At 39.8% G+C, this 20,713-nt stretch overlaps 1 protein-coding gene across 1 annotated transcript; it reads right to left on the bottom strand.

The window, feature by feature from the left end:
• Positions 1–1,210: 1,210 nt before the first annotated feature.
• On the bottom strand, positions 1,211–19,157 carry hnf1ba (HNF1 homeobox Ba). The gene is given in 11 exon segments (XM_038693785.1): positions 1,211–3,386; positions 6,271–6,315; positions 6,721–6,839; positions 7,139–7,321; positions 7,428–7,554; positions 8,673–8,827; positions 15,301–15,524; positions 15,615–15,882; positions 16,186–16,385; positions 18,438–18,609; positions 18,612–19,157. Coding segments are annotated over 11 exon segments (1,719 nt in total). The 5' UTR covers positions 18,817–19,157; the 3' UTR covers positions 1,211–3,365.
• Between the last annotated feature and the right edge of the window lie 1,556 nt (positions 19,158–20,713).

The raw sequence follows: 20,713 nt of genomic DNA, 5'->3' as shown, positions 1-20,713 counted from the left end.
TAAAAAACCCGTTGCGCACAACCTGCTCAGCACCAAACAGCAGACACAGTTGGGGACTAGATGGTGAACATAGTGGAGTATTTAGCAGCTGAAGAGCCAGTTATTTCCTTCATCAGTTGGTGGAGACCAAAAACAGAGCTTAAAAGAGAGTGAATATTGGGCTTAGATTCATCAGGAGGCCAGAACATGACTCCAAATTAATGTTAATGTTTCTTTAGTATCTGCTGGATGTGTAAATAAGCAATATTTGCTAAGTTCAACTTAAAAGGTATTAATATGTCACTGTTGTGTTTACAGTTTGTTTCTGCTGCCACCAATCAAAGAATGCAGGTTTAATTGTAGTGAGATCTTGTTATGACGGATCAGAACAGGCCTAAGAGTCTTCAAAATGACTATATCACACTTCAAACGCAAGAATTTATCAAATTTCTAGATGCTGTGTTTTCAAATATGACTCCTCAAATGCCTTCACCAAACTTAGAACCTGGTTTGATAATTCAGTTTAAACATTGTTAAAGTGAATTGATGGACCTTTTGCATTTCCTATAATTTTGAAAGAAATCTCTCTCATCCTCATATACAGATTTAAATATTTAGAGATGTTATAAAACATTCTTCTATAATGTGAAACACAAAGTTCAACTGTGTGTATAACTATGTAATACTTGTATGTATACAAGGTATTGACTTCATATAAATATGGCCTGTATCTTGATTTAAAACCCAGATGAACCTGTGTTTCTTGTTATTACAAAAAATATAATGACAACTCTATTTTTTACAGTGGGCTCTATGTCAGTATCAGATAAAGGCTGAAATGAATTATGCTGTCAACATGTCGGGTTCAATGAACTTGTTGCTTGAAATGTAAAGTGCACTTTAGATCTATGAACTTCAAAGAGGCTGTGCTTATCACACAGCAACACTACACCACACTTTGTAGAGGCTATAAACGGACCTCATGCACTGAGCTGCTCCTTCTTCCTACTTGCAAGTACCTTGCAGTGGTGGAATGTAACTCAGGTACTGTAAATACACATTTTGGGAACTTATTAGTATTTTACTTGATTGAATTCCATTTCATGTTACTTTATACCGCTACTCCACTAAATTTCAGGGGGAAATATTGTACTTGTTACTTCACTACATTTATTTTACAGCTCTTAGTTACATCTTACTGTGTAGATTAAAATTTTACACAAACATAATGTGCAATATATATAATAGAATGTTTAATATGATTAGAAAATATGAAAACATTCTTATAAATGTATTATTAAACATCCCAAAAGTATATCACATAGTTCAACTGAGCTACATCTTAATAAACTACAAAATAAGTGCTGTTTACATGAGTAATAACAATAGAGCAAAAAAGAACAAATTTGGAAAGGGGCATAATGAATACTTTTGATACTTTAAATAAATCTTTGCTGCTAATATGTCTGAACTTTTTGCAAAAGTTTGAACTTTTAATTAAGTATCTTTAAATTGCAGTTTTGCTATTTGTAAGGATCTATATCACAAAATAACCAAAACCATGTATTCATTTTGGAAAAAAAAACTTTTACTTGAAATATCAACATTTTCTCAGAAAGTATAAATAATGATTTATGATTGATTTAAATTTTATACAAAAATAATACATTAGGAGGGGGGAAAATCATGTCCTGCCACACAAGTACGAGTGCCTTCTGATCAGATGGCAGCAGATGTGGCTATAACAGTCACAAACCAACCAACATAATAATAACAATGTAATGACCTAATATTGAACAGGAGACTGGATCTGCCACACTTATGATATGCAGGGTTATCATATATCATACAATCATAATACATGAAAATGCCTTTTTGTCTCATAAAAACAGGGGAAGTTTTAGTAAAAAGTGAAAGTTTGCTTTGCTTTCTGTCTGAACACACCTTGATAGTGTTCGCGGGGGCGTCTGTGCCCACAGCAGCTGCTCCTCTCCCCTACATTTCTCACTCTCTGTGGATTCCTGTATGATTAGAGCAGCTGCTGTCACAACATTGTCCTCTTTCATGTCTCTCTCCTTCGCAATATACCAGACTGAAAAGGACTGTTGTGTTTCTAAATACTTGTCAATATTTTCAATCTACCGCGGGGGGTCCTGCGCCATGACGAGGAGTTATTAACAATATTTGTCCTATTTCGGCATCACTTCACGTTGCAGGAGGAAGTGGGAGAGGGAGGGGGAGAGCGCTCCCATTCCTGAAATTCACCTGAACCTGTGTGCAAACAACACGCAGGGGATGGGCCACATTTAAAGTGTGTGAGTCAGCCCCCCACCCCCAAGATAACTATTGAGACATATTATATACCTCAGTGTACCTACACTCAACTGCATTCTTATTCTTTGGCATATTAGTCATGCATATATCCAACTGCTTTTGTGTTATTTTACAGGCAGGTCCAGAATATAATAATTGTTGGCGACTTAACTGATGCATATTGTGTACACCCTGTGCATATTCATTTCCAGTCTCAAGTGTGTGGAGTTCTGTGCAGAATCCAGTTATACAAAGCATTGCATACACCTATAGACACATTGCATAGTCCTTTCAAGATTGTCAAAGTCTTTTCAATCACAGTATACACGTTGAACAACTTGAAATGATGAGCGACAGATAGGCCATTCATTGCCTGCACTAATGCTAGTACAGTAAACTGAGTGTGAAAAAATATCATGGAAGACGCCTTTAAATCCCAGAAAGAATGAAATGCATGCACAAGATCAGTACAGGTTATTGTGATTGTCACACAGTTCTGCTCACGTGCGGGGCGATTTGTGTAGCCGGTCAAAAGGCATCCAGGAATTTGCTGTGAGTGAATCGCCTTCGTTGAGTCTTTCAGCCTTCAGAGGCTGATTACTGTCTCTGTTAGTTTCAGCGTGTTATATTTCCACCTTAAATCACAGTTGTCCCAGGGCCTTCACTCAGGTCCACATAGTTTATAGCACTTTTTGTTCCTTTGTAATGTCAGAAAAGACGATGACTGTCTCTTGCTGTACATTTATGAAAAGGGGTGTAAAAAAAACCTCAATACTGTTTTCAAAGATTGTGTTAAAATCATACATCCTTGTTGATCATGTGTGTGCGAGCGAGGGGAATCCAGTCTCCTCACTTTCAGGTGCAGTGAGTTGCTTTTTATTTTGTTTTCCTCTGTCTGTCCCCATTTCTCATTTTCATCCGCCTGGGCCACCATCGTCACTCCTCTTGTTTGTTGACTGACTCATCATCCAGCACGCCGTTGCCGGTTATTAAGAATCGTCATGGTTACCGGGGTGAGAGGGTGGAAAAATGTGCTCCGGTTGCCGGGCACCGAGGAAGTCAGGTGGACGCTCTCACCAAGCTTGAAGAGGACACTGAAAGGAAAAGGAGAGAAATGTCAGACAAAGTAGGCCTGCGTTACATAAAAAAATAAATACAATCTGTCCAGTAACACAGGTAGGCCTATATATATCATTATTTTCAAGGCTTCCCGAAAGTGGCCTGGCAAATTAAATCTATGTAAAGACCAATGGTGGAAAGTAACCAAGTACATTTAAATACAGTTTTCAGGTACTTACACTTTACTTGAGTTTTTCTATTTCTATTTCTATTTCTACTTTATACTTTTACTTCAGAGGTAGCTATTATACTTTTTCAGTCCACTACATTTATTTAACAGCTATAGTTACTAGATTACATATCATGAAATGTATTTTTATAGGTTAAACTACTATGTTATGAAAATGAACTCCACCTTGACTACAAAAAAAAATACATATATATATATATATATATAGTGTCACTTACATGATGATGCATCAATACTAAGGATTCAATAATATAACACTGACAGAATACATTTTACTCTTTTTGTTTCTAGTATTTCTACTTCAGTAAAATTATGGATGCGGGACTTTTACTTGTAATGGAGTATTTTTATAGTGTGGTATTTCTACTTTTACTCGAATGCTTCATCCACCACTTCTAAATACATTACCCCTGCACCTGCATGTGCCACACCTGACCAAATACATTTCTCATCCCTCTTCTCCTGAAAAGCCTTGTTTCTATTGAAACGCTCTGTTTTTTTGGGGATTGTTTGTGGAATTTATTTTTCTCCTGTCTCTCCAGGGGTGGATGCAGGTGACCCCGGTGTGACCCTGCGGCCAGCAAACAGCTTCACCTGATAAAGGTGACCTGCAGCTAAGACTTGAGTCATTAGACACCAGGCTCTGAGCCGAGGGGAGTTTTAAACAGACTCAGGTATAATGGAGGGTTCTTGGTAAACAATGATGTTATAAAGCCTCTGCATGCTGGTCGTGTCGTGAGAAGAAGGCTGCCCCGTCCAAATAAAGTCCTGATAAGGAAATACCTGGGAGAGCCTGCTAGCTAATTGCTCTCTAAATAAATGGGGTTGTGAAATGCCACAGGGTGATGATGCCAGTGGTGGAAAGTGACCGTCAGTACTTTTATTCAGGTACTGTACTTAGGTACAATTTTGAGGTACTTGTGCTTTACTTGAATATTTCCATTTCATGCTACTTTATACTTGATACTTTTTTCCCCACTACATTTCAGAGGGAAAAAGTCTACTTTTTACTCTGCTACATTTATTCACAGATGTAGTGAGTAGTTACTTTGCAGATTAAAATATATATAAAAAAGAATATGCTTTTACTAATACAGTGTATTAGAGCTAATCCACTAATTCCACTTAATTGATAGCCGATCGAGATTTGTCAAGAAATTTGTCAAGCAGAAAATGTGATAGTTCCAGGTTCTCAAATGTCAAAATGCAAATTTGTTGCTTTTCCTTGTCTTACATTGTAGTAAATTGAATATTTAAGGGGTTTGGACTGTTGGTTTTTATTTGAAGAAGTCAACTTTGGCATTTTTCACAGTTGATGTTTTATAGATTAAACGATTAATCATTTAGTTGAAAAAATACTGGGCAGGTTTATTGTTAACAAAAATAATGGTCCGTTGCCAGCCTACGATACATTGTTAAAGTTTAAACTAACAGTTCCCAACTTTTTTTGGCTAGTGACGCCTTACAGAAAGCAGTCACATCAATGTTTAGATGAAAGAAATTTGGATATTTCATTACATTGATACTTAATTCCCAGTCCATCAAATACCAGAAACCACTCCATCTGTCTAATTCAGTTTAGTATTTAAGTATTTCTTAAGTAGGTTTCCATAAATATGGTGTTAATTTTTTATTATTAGTAGTAGTAGAAGTAGTATTAGTAGTAGTATTCATATTATTATTTTTCTTGGAATTATGACTAAAATATCAAACGTATAAGGTGTTTCACACACAAACAATGGTGTGTGTATATTCATCATGTTTGTAATCAAAACACTTAAATCTGTTTAAAAAATACAGTCTCACTGAAAATTAAGAAGACATAATTGGTTAAAAACAATAATATTAGATTGAGCCAGCCAAATTCAGAAATCAAATTAAAAAATTCTATTATGTGAAGATTCATTCTAAAGTATTTTTAGTTTGTGGTTTTGGTACCTTTAAGACTTCTTTCACCACTGGGTCATATCACAACATGTACCTTAATGGTTTTTACAAATGTGTATCAACACGGCGGACAAAATGTGCCTATTTCACAGCCTGAGAGAGATTTGTTTTACGTCCTTCCTCCACAGAGGACACACGGTGCTCTGAGCTATTGTCCCATCAACCCATCAGTCTGTCAGTAGCAGCGCGGTGGTACAAGTACTCTTCCTCAGCGTGGGAAATTGAGCGTGTGAAAGCACCGTGGACAACATTTCAGGCTAGAGCGATCACCGAGAGCAGGGAGAAGTAGGAAAGAGGAAGATGTGTAATTACCCCCCCTCCCCTCCAAAAAAACCTCCAGCCCTTCTCATCTCCAGCCTCACTGTAGCATGGAGGAAAGTAGCAGGACACAAGGCTGGAGAACTTTGATTAAGAACAGGCTCATTTCCTGATTGCAGAGGTAACTCTCACCAGGGAAAGTGAAAGGAGGCAGCATTAATCAAGAAGCGTTCAGGCTGAGGGAACAGGTGATTGATTAGATGGCAGTTAAAGAGGAAATAAGAATTCTTAGGAGTATGCTCTCCATATATCTGTCTCATCTATTAGTTTGGAGTCAAATGAAAGCATTTGAACATCAGCAGCAGCCCCAACAAAAGCTCTGAAAATTAACAGAACTTAAATGGAAAATTTTGGTGATTTTACTCATTTAAACTGTGTGACTGAACTGATGAAATTGTATTTACCCAGGAAAGACCCCCGAGTTGCACCATCTTGTTTACAGGAGCATCCTAATGTGACAGGAATTAAACAGGTCAACACACAATCAATAACACACTTCAAAATGTGGTTCCTGCTATAAGTGTGTGCTTCGATTGTCTTGTTTCTCTTGATCAGAACAGGGTGAGGGTGATTTTTGTTTATCAGTAAGTAATGAGTGAGCTGATCAGAGAGTTACAGTACTTTTCAAAAGAGAGATTTGATCAAAAGAGAGTACTATCTGTTACAACATGTAGGAATTACTGTAACAAAAACTGCAATAACATATCAAATTTATTGCTGATTCTCATACAAATGCCCCCGTACTGACTGACAGACATTGACTTTTTAAATCTAAAACAGGCAAGGCAGACAGGTGAGAACATGCATCTAATTGTTGCCTCTGTGATGTGATATGATGTGAGCTAAAGACTGACCGTCTTGCTGGAGGACATGGAGCTGAGTGTGCCGATGCTGTTGGAGTCTGTGACCACCATGGCCGAGGGGAAACGTGATGGGTGGGAATATTGCGGGGGCTCTTGCTTGTGAGAATACACTGCAAAGGAAATTCAGACAGATCATTAGATTTCTTGTGATATACTGGTTTGGTTTAACCATTTCAGACCTCTAAAATTATTGAAATTTATAAAAGAAAAATCACTTTGACACAACTAGGTCATGAACACAACTGTTCATGACCTAATAGACATATTAAACCCATGATGCGGGGGTACAGGGTAAGGGTAAAGCATAGGCCGTAGCTTTTAAAGCGACACAAGCTGATGTAACTGGTTTACAAAACATACAAAAGGCTGGTGCAAAAAGAAGACAAGAGTAGAACTGAGTGTTACTGACTGTGCGAGTGTGTGACAGTAGCCATGAACGGCTGCTGGCTCATGTGGCTGGGGGACTGCTGCATCAGGCTCTGCTGGTGGGGGCTGTGGAGCTGTTGGGAAAACTGCACCGGCTGCAGCGCCGCAAGGCTGCCTGCCACGCTGTTGATCACTGGCACCGTCTGAGATTGCGATGTGTTTAAACCTAGTAAGATGCAACAAAACCTCAGTCAAACCATGTCATGATAAAATAAATTGAGTGACTTTCCCTTCTTTTCTGTGATGGTCACACGAAGGGACGGAGGACTCACTCTGTGCTATGGCCATGACCCCAGATAGAGGCATGATGAGGTTCTGAGTCTGCTGATGGCTATGATGGGAACTGTGGATGTTGGTCAGAGTGCTGACTGGTGGAAGTCCTCCACCTGAACCTGAAATCTGGAGAAAGATGAAGGAAATAAATAAATTTACAGCACCCTTTTATTGCTGTAAGATTTGTTACATCACACTACAACACTGAAATTTATGAGAGCTTGATGTGTAAATTCACATTAAATGTATTTTCAAAGTGGAACACATGTTGTCTGCTAAACAAACAACAGATATAAATGTTAGTTCAGACTCTTTTATAACTCTACGCTTGTGTAACTCACATACACAACACACAAGCAAATACTGATAAGAAACAAAAGGTGAAGAAAAAATCATACTAAAAATGTCAGCATAGTTTGTCACGTCGGTTTATCAAATGCTTTAAAAACAACTGTACAAAACAACAGCTATGCATTTATAGTAATGACTATCAAGATCGTGAACCTCCCACTCAGTGGGGCTGCGTCTGTTTGACTACTGCTAGCTACCCACAAAGGACAGACCCACAGTTGCAAATAAGAAACTGTCAGGTCTGACCTACTGCACACTACGCTGCCTGCCCTCGCTGTGGTCATTTTACATAATGCAGAAGTATGTTGATCCGACAGGGAAGTTAGTGAACAGTTACTACGTTATGGGACACTGAAGTGGTTTAAATGATTGAATTTTGTGTTGTATGGGCATTTAATTGTGGTCCAAAGAATTTTATATCTGAAGTATTGTTGCACAACCACTCAAATGCAATGGGTCCGTGCACAGATTTCCTTGTCACTGATCAAATATTGGACTAGGGCAGAAGGAAGAAACTCTGAAGTAGACAAAAAAACACATTGGGTATAATCAAATGCTGGCGTCATTATGTTGGCAGAACAAGCAGCTCTCCACATGTGGAGCCACTTTGCGAGGCATTTAATCAATAAGAACAGAATGTTTCTTTGTCAGGTTTATTGGCTGAGCGATGAACATACCTGGTGCACTCTGGTGAAGGCTACGAGCTAGTCCAGCTATGGACTGCAACCCCAGGCTCCACCTTTCAAACAGAGCTGCACAGTGCGCGAATTGTTGGTTCTTACCAGTGGGTCCATGTAAGGGGAGGTTTAAGAACCTGCTTTGTACGTTCATGCTAAACGTTGGCCAGGTCTTATCTAATCTGAGGCCATGAGGGCCCAGGTGTGTTCACTCACCATCTTGGCATCAGGTGACAGCAGACTGTGGCTGTGGTCCAATCCTCCCGGAGACACCTGCTGGAGCACCGACTGGCTGGTCGACATCCCGTTGCTACTGTGGTGACTGATGGTCGTGGAGGAGGTGACCTCACCGGGGCCTTGGCTGTAACGCACTGATAGAGACAGAGATAAACAGTTAGTTTCACTTGTGTTGGCTCTCAACTGCTGCGTCCTACAACTATAACAGTTAAATAGGGCAGAGATAGTAGCGGCCTCATTCTGCGCTGGGCAACACTGCTGTCACTCCAACCAACCAGACTCACCTGCTCTTTGACTCAAAAAGGGAGGACAGAGCAAACAAACACACTGACCCCTCCACTGCTGCTATCTGTGTAGCTCAGCCAAGGCCATTCCTGTGTACATGCACTCACTACAGCAAATCTCCCATCAGACTCTGATCAGCCCACAAATGTTACTGATGATGTTCGTAATTACGCCAGTGTGAAGTTTCACCAGTGGTAAAGGAAGTATTCTGATCCTTTAGTACATAAAAGTAGCTTCCAATCAGCAATGCAAACATCAGAGCCCTGCATTCAAATTCCTACTTAAACTTAGTAAATTATCAATGTTTAAGTAGCATTTTACTGTTTAAGTTTATGTACAGTTTAGTAATTTAGATAAATCCGAGGCGTTGTGAGATGATTAATGTGGTAGGATTTTTAAAAAAGAAATTGATATCTTATATTTGTTTCTTTTCTCTAATCTTTGTTGTTTTTTGTAAAGTATTGGATAATTGTGTCTCTTTCGGCCTAAATGAAACCATCTGAGAAGTGTATTTCATATTTAAATTTATGTTTTTTATAGGGATGCACCAAATGTTCGACCACCGTAATTAATAGCACAAAAAAGCACTTTCGGTGGTCGGCCTTATAAGTCAAAACACTGAACAAATTTTACCGAACACCTACATTTTGACATATCAGCAGTGTGGAAGCATTTTCAAGTATCAGAGAAAGACGCAAAAATCGCCGTTTGCAGACACTGTTCTGCTGAATTGTCTCCTAGCACAGTGGTTCTCAAACTTTTTCACGTGAAGAACCCCTAAACTAACACAAATTAGACCATGGACTCCCATTTGATAAGATTTTGTCCCAGGATCGCCCATCTGATCGGATTTTATTCCAATAAGTGTATGAAATCCATGACCAAAATAGTCATACATTCAGTCATTATTTTACTTATGGATGGAATTATAGTAAAAATAAATGATTCCCCTTTTTGCTGATGACCCCCTGGAAACCCCTCAAGGACCCCTGGGGGTCCCCGGACCCCACTTTGAGCTCACTTCTTTGAAAAGGTAACAAACGGTCTAACCCGCTTATAATGTTTCTGTCACTCATTTGTGAGAAGGCAATTAAGCTAGCCACACCTAAATTTGGAGTGCACAAGTATTAAAGCCTTTATTGTAAATCCACTGAAACCGACCAGTGCGAGCTGACAGGCAGGTTAGCGACTTTATCCTTTCATTTTCTCTCTTTACAAAAACAAGTGTTGCAGTATGAGAGTCCTACCTAAATGGAGGCTATGAAGTCTTCATGTTACGCCATACGAGAACCACACAACATTATTTATCAAATTGGGCCAGACTTGATGAATTTAGCACAAGGATACACATTTGACAACGTCAAGTTTTCAAAATAATGTGTCAATACAGTATAGAAATAAGATTAATTGGATTATATTTACAAAAAGTATAAAACATATTACATGTGTACATTAAAAGTAAATGGGCACATGTAATTTACTTTACCGGACCCTCTCAGGCCTCGGACTCACCCACCATAGTCTCTTCAAATCCTGTGGAAAACACTGAGTAAAAAGCACTTTGTGAACGTACTTGTTTGGTGGACATTTATATCTGACATGTAGGGGAGTAGAAGTATAAAGTGGTAGAAGATGTAAAATACAAGTTCCTAAAAATCTGACTCAAGTACAGTGCTTGAGTAAATGTACTTAGTTGCTTTTCTTCTAATGATATTTTCACATATCCACAGTAAAGTTCTAATGAAAATTCTTGTAGTGCCATCACTTAATCACGTGTCTAGACTTCTTCTTGTCTCTCACAGGCCTAAAGGAATGCTTCACTCCACCACAGCCGACAATCAAATGCCTGTTTGCCGATGTAGGCCCCCTCTGATACCAACAGAGTAAACATTACACAATTACAAACAATGTCAAACACATTCTTATCCTGTGGTCTCAACCACACACAGACACAGAGAGCGTCTCTCCCTCAGTGACAGCGTAGAGACAGACTCTGTTTGCACTCAGATCTCCCATCTTCCCCGAGCCCTCGTCCCTGACCCAGGTGTGACAGCGCTGAAAGCCCCACCTAAGCCGGTCAGACATGACAGGAAGCATTGATATACAACCATTTTGAGATAAAAGAGGGAGAAGCACTGACACTAAATGTGACCAATGAGAGAGGGCATTGATTTCTTGTCGCTGCTGGGAACTGGAACAGGATGCATTTGCAGATCTGAAAATTTGCTGCAGGTATCAAGGAAAACATATAGGCTAAATCATTTTGATCACTATCTTCCTTTAAGTTGCAGTATGTGTACAGAATTATGGTTATATACTGTATATAACTGAAGTCATCGTTAGCTGGATTTTGTTACCTTTGGGCAGAGCCAGGCTTCTTGTTTCCTGTCTTTATATTAAGGTTTCCGTCTGCTGGCTATAGCTTCATATTTAAAGCAATGACAAATGTGCTCATTTGCTTTCTCACGAGAGTTAGATAGGAATATAATTAGTGAGCTTAAGATGTGCTGTTGATTTGTTTTCATCATTGGACAGAGCCAGGCTAGATGTTTCCCCCTGTTTCTAGACTTTATAAGCTAAGCTAACTGTCTTCATATTCAGCGTACAGACATGAGAATCAATCTTCTCATCTATTTCTCAAAATGAGGTGCTGGAATGGATTTTTTTTAAGCTTTGGACAGTGCCAGGCTAGCTGTTTCTCCCAGCGTCAAGTCTTTAAGCTAAGCTAAGCTACCTGTCTTTAGTCTCCAGCTTCACATTTAACGGACAGACATCAGAGTGGTAACAATCTTCTCATCTAACTCTCAGGCAGAAAGCAAGCAAGCCTTTTCCCCATAATGTTGAACTAGTACTTCAACTACAGCTAGCCTACTTAAACTACAAATGCTGCAATGTCTGAAGCAAAGCCACAGCACCATGTTTCATCCTCTAAAGTACCTGTCCTCCATATTGTTCAGCCCACAGACTTCATATTGTCTTCTACAACATAGTGGCAACCCCACAACACTCCACTGTGCCTTGTAAACAGTGCCGCAGAACAATAAAGAACTCCATTGGACTCATGACCCCCATTGCCGCACAATAGAGGAGGACTCATAAAAAGGCAGTTATGTCTGTGCTGAGCGACCTCTTAAAGTGTCAGAGGGAGAAAAGGATGCTATTCAGGCCAGTTTTGTTCCTTTGGGTTGGGCAGTAATTCTAGCTGCAGGGAACCTCAGCAGAGGACTTCCACGACCTAAACTAAGAGACTTTGGTTTCTATAAAGCTAGTGATACAAGGAGGTTTTCTAGAGAGACAACTAGAGTCGAGAGATGGCTTCTACCATTGCACTGAGATCATTTTATTTGGAGATTCTGTAAAACTAAAACTTTGCTCTGTAATGATGGGACAATTCATGAAACACTGAGAAGTCCTTTTCGAGAGCAGGGGGAGGGCGAGAACTTTAGAGGGGAGTGGTAGCAAGGATCTTCAGCAGGTTTAAAAGGCTCTAGCTCCCTGTGTGACCCATGTAATATCAAAGACTGCCTCCCCAACCCCAGGCAGTGCTCATTGTAGTGCTACTGCATATAACAGACCTCCTGGGTCTCTGCAGGACGTATCCAGTCTCTTCTTTGTGGCTCTCTGGGAGACACAGAGCAGTGGAACGTGCAGAGCTGGGCCATCCTTTCTGTGTGTGTGTGTGTGTGTGTGTGTGTGTGTGTGTGTGTGTGTGTCAAGCTAGCCTGAGGTGACAATGTAATCCATGGAGAATCCCCCCAACCACTGTATCTGATCTGGAACTTCTGAGTCGACTAGTTTTGTAACGTGCAGAATGATGCAGCTCAGCTTACACAGCAATGATTCAATTTCTGCCAAGTTGCCAGTGGTGGACAAAGAATTCAGGTTGTCTACTTAAGTAAAAGTACCAATAATCTCATGCAGAAAAATGCCCCCCCCCCCCCAAAAGGGGAGGAAGGAGGAAAGAGAAAAAATAAAGTTCTGCTACACGAATGTGTATTCATTTTAGGACTTTTCCACAATCTATGCGTGAAGTTTTAGCTCTTTGGGCCTTGAAACCATCTAAGAAGTTTAGAGGAGAAAGTTCTCTTTGGTGGAAAGGCTAACAACTCATAGACATCTGAAAATGACCAAGGAACCCCAGCCAGATGGTGATTTTTGCAAGCAAAATTATTTTGAACCACTGGTTTAATTCAATGTATTCTGTAAGATTATCATATGTTTTTTTATGTAAAATCTTAATGTGAAAAGGCTTCAGTTGTTCAGTATACAGTAACATACAATGGAAATACTCAATTAAAGTGCAAGTGCCTCAATATTGTATTAAAATACGGTACTTTGGTAAATGTACTTATAAGTACTTACCAAATAACTTTTCCTTTAAATTATTTTTGCACTAAAAAATCAAACTTTTGTAAACATACAGTTGAAAATAATTATCTTATCGGCATATTTATGAAATTAACTAACTATGATTAATGTGTCAAAGTAAAATGCTGTAAATAAGTTTCGTTATTACTGGATGAACAGTAGGTAGATATTGCATATGAAAACCCAGGTGCGTGGTCACACAGGTCTGTTAACAAACTATGTGATCAGTTTCATTTCTGAAAGTAAAAAAAAGGTCACTTCCAAAACCGCATGTCACACTGTTTGACTGTCTATCCACTTGTGACCAACTGGCTCAACGAACCAAAGCAGAATCAATAAAAACCCAAAGTAAGAGGAGTTTCTTTCATCTGACCCAGTAGTGACCTTTTTCATATGACTGAAGGTGTGGCAGAGGTTTAAGGAGGGGGTGGAGGGGCGACAAGCTTTCTCTATAGGCGAAGAAGGGGTCATCAGTCCTGTCTGGCCAGAAAAGAGCCAATACCCTAGTGGACAGCTCCTGCTGCTCCCAGTCTGCACCCAGCCTCAGCAACTATACTAATGCCCATAAAGGTGATGGGGGAGGCTTTAAAATCGGTCCTCCTCAAGGCCCAGCAGAGATAAATGAACCTAGGTTACAGTCACTGCAGTCTTCTAATACACCACAGACAATGGGACCTCCTGCTGAAGTAGAGTATAGAGAGCAGAAGTCAGAGGAGCCCCTTATCAAAGGCCTGGGAGATGTAGTAGTAAAGGATTTTAATTGTCCATTAAGCATGCATAATACAGGCCGTGCCCTAGCAACGCAATGAGACGCCCCGCTGGGATATTATTGTCAGACCAGGGGCTGACACTGAAAAACAGCTGATGCTGTCGGCAGGATACCAGCAGGACACCTTGTAAGCAGCCAGCTGAGGGTTTTTTTTCAGGGGGAGCAAAGATCTTTCCACCATGCACCAACCCTTCCCTTCTGCAACCTTATTGGTGACCCCTCTGGATTTGCAACCTGAGGTCAATGCCTGGTCAGGTGTTCTGAGCAACAAAACAAAACAAAAAAAAAATGAAGCAAACAAACGATCCACAAGTGGGACCACTTTATCCAAAGGTAAAAGAGCAAGCCAAGGTAAACAGTTTGTTTTCCCTTCAAAGCTCGCCTCGTGTTCGAACACGAGAGGGTAACAATAGGCTCTGAGTGAGTCTCTCAAATCACAGTTTTATGGAGGGTGAGTGATGGCATGAAGGATAACACTCTGTGAGGCCTATCAGCTTTGTTTTTACATGGTATACACCAGGTAGACTCAGTCAATACTAATTACTCCAAATGCAAACATCAGGTCAGGGTGAAATGGTCAGAGCAATAACGCACAGCATTTCCTTGTTTTGGCAATTCTCTGAACGGAGTCATTAGCAACCTGCATGGGAGGTGGAAATGTGGAAATGACAGCGTTATGTCGAGGTAACCTGAATGTGTCTGTCCCCCCTCTCTGACCCTGGCCTGACCCTGGCCTGTCACAGGATTGCTGCCCTTTGTGTCATGCTTCTCCATGCTGACTTTGGAGTGGAGATTGCAGGTACAATGTGGATTGTTCTCAGTGTGTTTTCAAAGATCAGAATAACAATGGCATTTGCTCAGCTCACTCACTCACTCTCATTGATCGCTTGTACCCTCTTTCTCTGCCTCTCTGATCACATCAACTGTGCTTCTAACCTTTTCTGACAGCATTTTCACACCAAAGAAAACTAAATCATGGACTTGTTTGCACTATTATGTAAACTTTAGAAATAAACACCTTAAATGTTCTCTGTAAACTGATGTAAGCACATATTTTCATGGGTACTCTCATTACTGTCATGTGGATTTTTTCAACTAAGCAATGAATCCGCACACATAACATTTGAAGGGGAACTCCACCATTTTTACACATCAAAGTCTGTTTACAGGTCTTGGGTATCTTACTTGGAGGCGAAGCGCTGGTCTGGGGATGATGTGGTGAACTGTGTGACAGCAGAGGGTTGAGGCTGTGGGGAGGTACAGTGATTGCATCCATGGCCAACTTCTGCCTGAAGGCTTCCTCTTTACGCCGGTTGGCAAACCAGTTGTAGACTCGCACTTCGGTGACCAGATTAGAGCCAAGGCCCTGAGCTTTGGAGGGGGAGACGCCCCTCTGAAGACACTCGGCTCTGCCAGAAACAGATGAAAAATTGAGGTTGATATAGTAATAATATTGTAATATTGTTGTGCATGTGCAGAAAGGAGTCATGTTTTTCTACCTGTTGCACTCTTCTACCAAAGCTTCCCGCTCCTCTTTGCTGGGGTTCTTCTGCCGTTCATAAGCCTGGTACAGGATTTGCTGAGACGCAGGCCCCCATTTGAAACGGTTACGTCTCATTTTCTTGCAGGAGGGTTCGCTGCCGACCTCGTCACCAGGCTGTCCCATGCCCTGACCAGACGGGTTGAACTCTGGGAAAAAAAATGCCGGATCCTGATTGCCTTTGTCTGTCATATTGGTGCCAGACCCTTGCACTGCCTGGTTGAACTCTGCAAAATACGAAGAGGTACATTCAATAAAAATGTTCAAAAACACAAAAGCAGAAGTTTATTAGACACATGATAATGGTATTTTCTATCCCTAAATAATATATATTTCATTTTGATGCATTATGACAACTTCAGTATATAACACAGGGCTTTGTGTCTGTATATGGCATCCAGCATGATGAGGAAATGTCCAGTCTAACTTGATATCCCTACAGGTTTGAAATCCAAATAAAGTGCCGTGCTGCTGCCAGCTACACATTACAGTCCGAGGCCAAGCTGTGAGAAACTCAAATATTAACTTACGTCGGAGAATTTCCCGCTGTTTCCTGACATACCAGGTGTAAAGGGCCGCTCGCTTCTGTGTTTTCATGGGCGTGCCTTTGTTGAGGTGCTGTGAGAGGTGAGACTGGTTCAGCCCTGTGACGTCCACCACCTCCCGTTGGGGGATGTTGTGCTGCTGCATGTAACCTTTGATCATGCGGGCAGCACGCCATGGATCCTCTCTGGGTAAAGATAAAAGACAGGAGCAGAAAACACCACTCATTTCACCACTGAACTACATGTAGCTTTCAGAGGGAAGTAATAAAGAGCAAAACCACCTTTACTCTATTTATGGCTGAAATAAAGTTGTTTGGTCTATGTCATGCTATAAAATCAACATAAATACATGAAGACATGGTTCATGTAAGGGGGAAGGTTTTGTTAGTTTTGTTAATATTTAAAGTTGTTTATTTATACCTACAACAAAATCACATGAACTTGTTCACTAGTCACTATTTTTCAAGGCCTCAAGTTTAAAGGGGCAGAAAGGATAATAAATTCCCTCACAGACAACCTGTTTATCATTGTTGCCTGTTCAAGAGGCTGTAAATATTTTCAAAGGTTAGTTCAAGTGGATATGGGCAGGTTGAGAAACTTGGACTTAGTAGCCTATTTGTTGCCTTGACTGACCTGATTTTAGCCTGGGAACAGTTAGATTAGGTTTGTGTGAGTTTAAAGCAACGATGCACAATGAAAATCTAAAGTAAAAGGACCAAAAGCTGGGTTACAAATCTTCACATATGTTGACAAATCTTCTGATAATTCTCGAGTAAGAAGATAGGCTATCTGTCAGATTTTCTAACAGTATTTAGAAAAACTAAAAACCTTGGCATCAGTATATGATGACACATATGCACAGATAGGCTTATATATGCTTATATAATTTTATAGGTTTGATTCCATTAAAATAAATACATTAGTCAGATATTTTTGATAATGAAAGGATAATTTGAGGTCAGTTTTACATGACGGTATAATAATATAGCCTATACTGTACACTTAAAGATAGGCCTATTAATCTAAAAGAAAGGCAAGGTTCAGTAAAAAAAAAAAGAAAAAAGAAAAAAAGAATTTCGTTTTTTTTTTTAAAGAAATTTACTTTGACCACATATACAAATTTAGCATTAAAAACTTAGCGTGTCCTTACCTGTAAAATTAGCGCTTCACATTATTCATTATAGGCTACGTCAAATGTTTCAGCAGTACGAAAGTGTAACAAAACATAGGCCCATAGTTCGAGGTAAAATGGAGCCCTACCCTCCAACGAGAGATTAGCAGGCCCAGACACACTGACATCGGTAATTATAGCAAATCTACACGCGTCTGTTTGTTTTGGAGAATGTGCATCTAAGTCTGCGGGTTAAGTGGGAGATGTTAGTTTATAACTTTTGACAATGAATAACCAGATCTCCATTCACTCTAATCACACGCCACTGTGTATCTTTCAGTTGATGATTTATAGAATAAAATTAATAATAACTTAACTACACGTGGGTAAGTTTTGATATTCTTCCGGTCCTGTTAGAGCCTCAAATATTAGTTTTACAATGGATCAAGTGGTTTGAGTGGAGATGATTAGAAACAAACGGATTTGAGGTGTAGTGTCAAATTAGGTCATGAAGGGTTTCACGCTCACAAAAAATAATAAAACTGTTACATTTTATTTTCAATGTAGGCTAAATCATTAAATTAAACTGTATGTTTAATACAATTATAATTAGTATATTAATAAACATTTTTTCATCTTTTACCCAACCAATAATAATTTTTTATACTATATCCCCAGCCAGTTGTTTCGATTCACTTTCTCCTCATGTAGGCTAGTCCCTTGCCGGATTTTTATCGGTTAGAGGAGGAGTAGCCTATAGTTAATAATAAATAGATCTTAGTTCAGCTGATATTTTGCAACGGTAAAGAAATAATAATCCATGTGAATAATTAGTGAATGTGAAAAACGAGCCGTGGCGGGGTTTTTTAAATTGTAAACAAAGATAGGGAAGGAACTTTTGGTTCATAAAGGTCCATTATTTCTAAATTTATGATCGATTCTCGAAGTTTTAAAAGGCCACAACTTAAAAATGAAGAGCATTTGGAGTGCGCTACAGGCTAATCCTGAGCGATTGATGTCACTTTCTCATTTCACCCCGGACACTGCCATTAAACTAGGCCTAGGCCTACATTTGATTTAGTTTTTACACGTTTGAAAAAAAGTCAGATTCCGTCGGAAAACTTACGCCAACATGCGCTCCACCTCCGCCCTCTGCTCGGCGGCCTCCTCGGTGTTGAGTGACTGGAGCTCCTTCAGTATCGGCGGGGTGTCGTAGTCGTCCCCGTCCTCGGAGCCCTCGTCCCCGGACAGCTTGCCCTTGCTGTGGCCGTTGGTGAGCGTGTGGAAGACGGGCTTCGATCGGAGTCCGCTCCGTTCATCTTGCCGCTCTGAGGAGGAGCGGGCGACATGGGCAGGCTCTCCAGTTTTACTCCAAAGCTCGGCGGGTTGGGGTCCATATCATCCAGGGCCTGGATCAGAACATCTTTGGTAACTCCTGAGTCCAGCAGGGCGCTGAGGAGCTCCTGCTGCAGGGATGTCAGCTTGGATACCATTTTAGAGAACATTAAAAGCACAACATAGGACTGCTGTTTGCGCGCTGCAGCAGAGTAAAAAAGGGAGGATGGGGGGGAATAATAAAAAAAAGTAAAAATAAAGTTCCTTTCTTCCTCACTGTTCCGGTGATGTGGTGAGTTTACAGCTGCTGACACCTGCTCCGAGAAGCTGCTTCACTTCCCTGTTGAAGGGGAGGATGGAGCTACTTTGCCATGATGCTTTCTGAGTGCAGAGGGATATAAAACATGATAATGAGTGGGCCGGCTGATTGCAGCCTTATGTAAATCCACAGAATAAGGCCTGCTCTGGGCCGAGGTAGACGTGTTTACACTGCTGCACTGCTGCTTTTATTGGTTCCCCTTATCAGCAAAACTTTCATGGACTTTGGACCCTGTTGTATATGCCATAAAGACTTTTAAGAAAGGCTGCACATATTCACATCGCTGGATCTAATTCTCTCAGTACTGCGAGTAGAAGCCATGCGTTGTCTATTTAGCCCATGTATTCATTCTACTTATTAAAGGACTTGATTTATTTTGATACAGGCTATTTAAGTGTTGTCATTATTACTTAATGGGATAATCATATAGGTGTAAATGAGGTGTTGTTGGGGGCCATTAATTCAGGTGTTTGTTCCCCTTAATGAAGCTGAAAAGTGCATTAGTTTTAGGCTAATATAGTATCACATTACCGGAAGAAATGTTTTATTTTTAAAAATACAGTAAGCAGATATTGTTTAAACTTTTTCTGAAAATGTTATTAATCTCTAGCAGTCTACTAAAAATCAACCGGACAACATCTTCGGAATTACTTTAATACAATGTGTTATTTATTTGACATGTTGTCACTACAGTATGTTAAAGGCTTATATGAAAATGTGGGGCAAAAACCCCTTTAACATTTTGAAACTGTCATAATTTTCTCTTATCTGCTCGCACTTACATGGCACAATATAGGCTAAACTTTAATTGCTAAATGCTATATAGTAAGAGAATGAGGTCATTAGGGATCACACTCAGTGTTGAGTTACCTTGTTTCCTTGTATAACTGTAGGTCTAGATAAAACAACAATGTGACTAAAAGTTCAAGCAAACTTAAATTGATTTTGTAAACTTTATTAAACATCATTTTGTGGAATACTAAATGTTTGTTACAGTAAATTCATACAAGAGTAGGCCTATTATAAAAGCCACCCAAAAATTTGGTCTACTTTCTGATGTTATGAAAAGTAAAATACCAGAATGTGTCACTTCCTTGGCAGGATTTTGCTGTTTTTCAGAGGTGGTTTAAGTTTCATGTGGAGCTGCTGGAGGATCCTAAATCTTAAATCTGCATAAGTGCTGGATTTCCTACAGTTGTTCATCCTTACTGGAGACTGATGTGTTGGCATGTAGCCTACCTATCAGCTGTACCTACAGAATGTCAAATGCTCTTCAGATTGACTGTGTTGCATCAACTTTCACTCTCAGTTAAATGTTGACATTTGAAATGAGTCTTATTGGTAAGAAATGCTACTTTCAAGACAAAACGACAAAAATATCTTCATTAGCTTTTTTTTAAAATTACAACTCACATTGTAATATTAACAAATAATATTAATTAACTGTTGAATTAGCCTGCATAAATAAGGCAAAAACATTATACACATTTATAGTCTGTAAAATTACATAAGATGACTCATATGCTTTCTGAGGGCTTTACACTTATAAATGCCTCACTATTAAAATTAAAATTCAAACATTTGTAGGATGGTGGATATCGTATTGATGTAATAAAAATAACCCATATACTCTGACTTACTGTATAAAATGTCTAGTTTCAGTCAGGTTAAACAATGTTAAAACTCTTCTGAAAACTGACCCGGGACCAGGGGTTAAGATCAGCTTGATCTTCTGTACAGCAGGTTAG

The sequence above is a fragment of the Micropterus salmoides genome, unplaced genomic scaffold (genome assembly GCF_014851395.1).
Source record: "Micropterus salmoides isolate LMB-PRFRI ecotype aquatic unplaced genomic scaffold, ASM1485139v1 Ms_hic_scaffold_3, whole genome shotgun sequence".
Taxonomy (NCBI): Eukaryota; Metazoa; Chordata; class Actinopteri; order Centrarchiformes; family Centrarchidae; genus Micropterus; species Micropterus salmoides.
The sequence above is the reverse complement of the archived record's forward strand: the minus strand, read 5'-3'. Positions and strand labels throughout refer to the sequence as shown.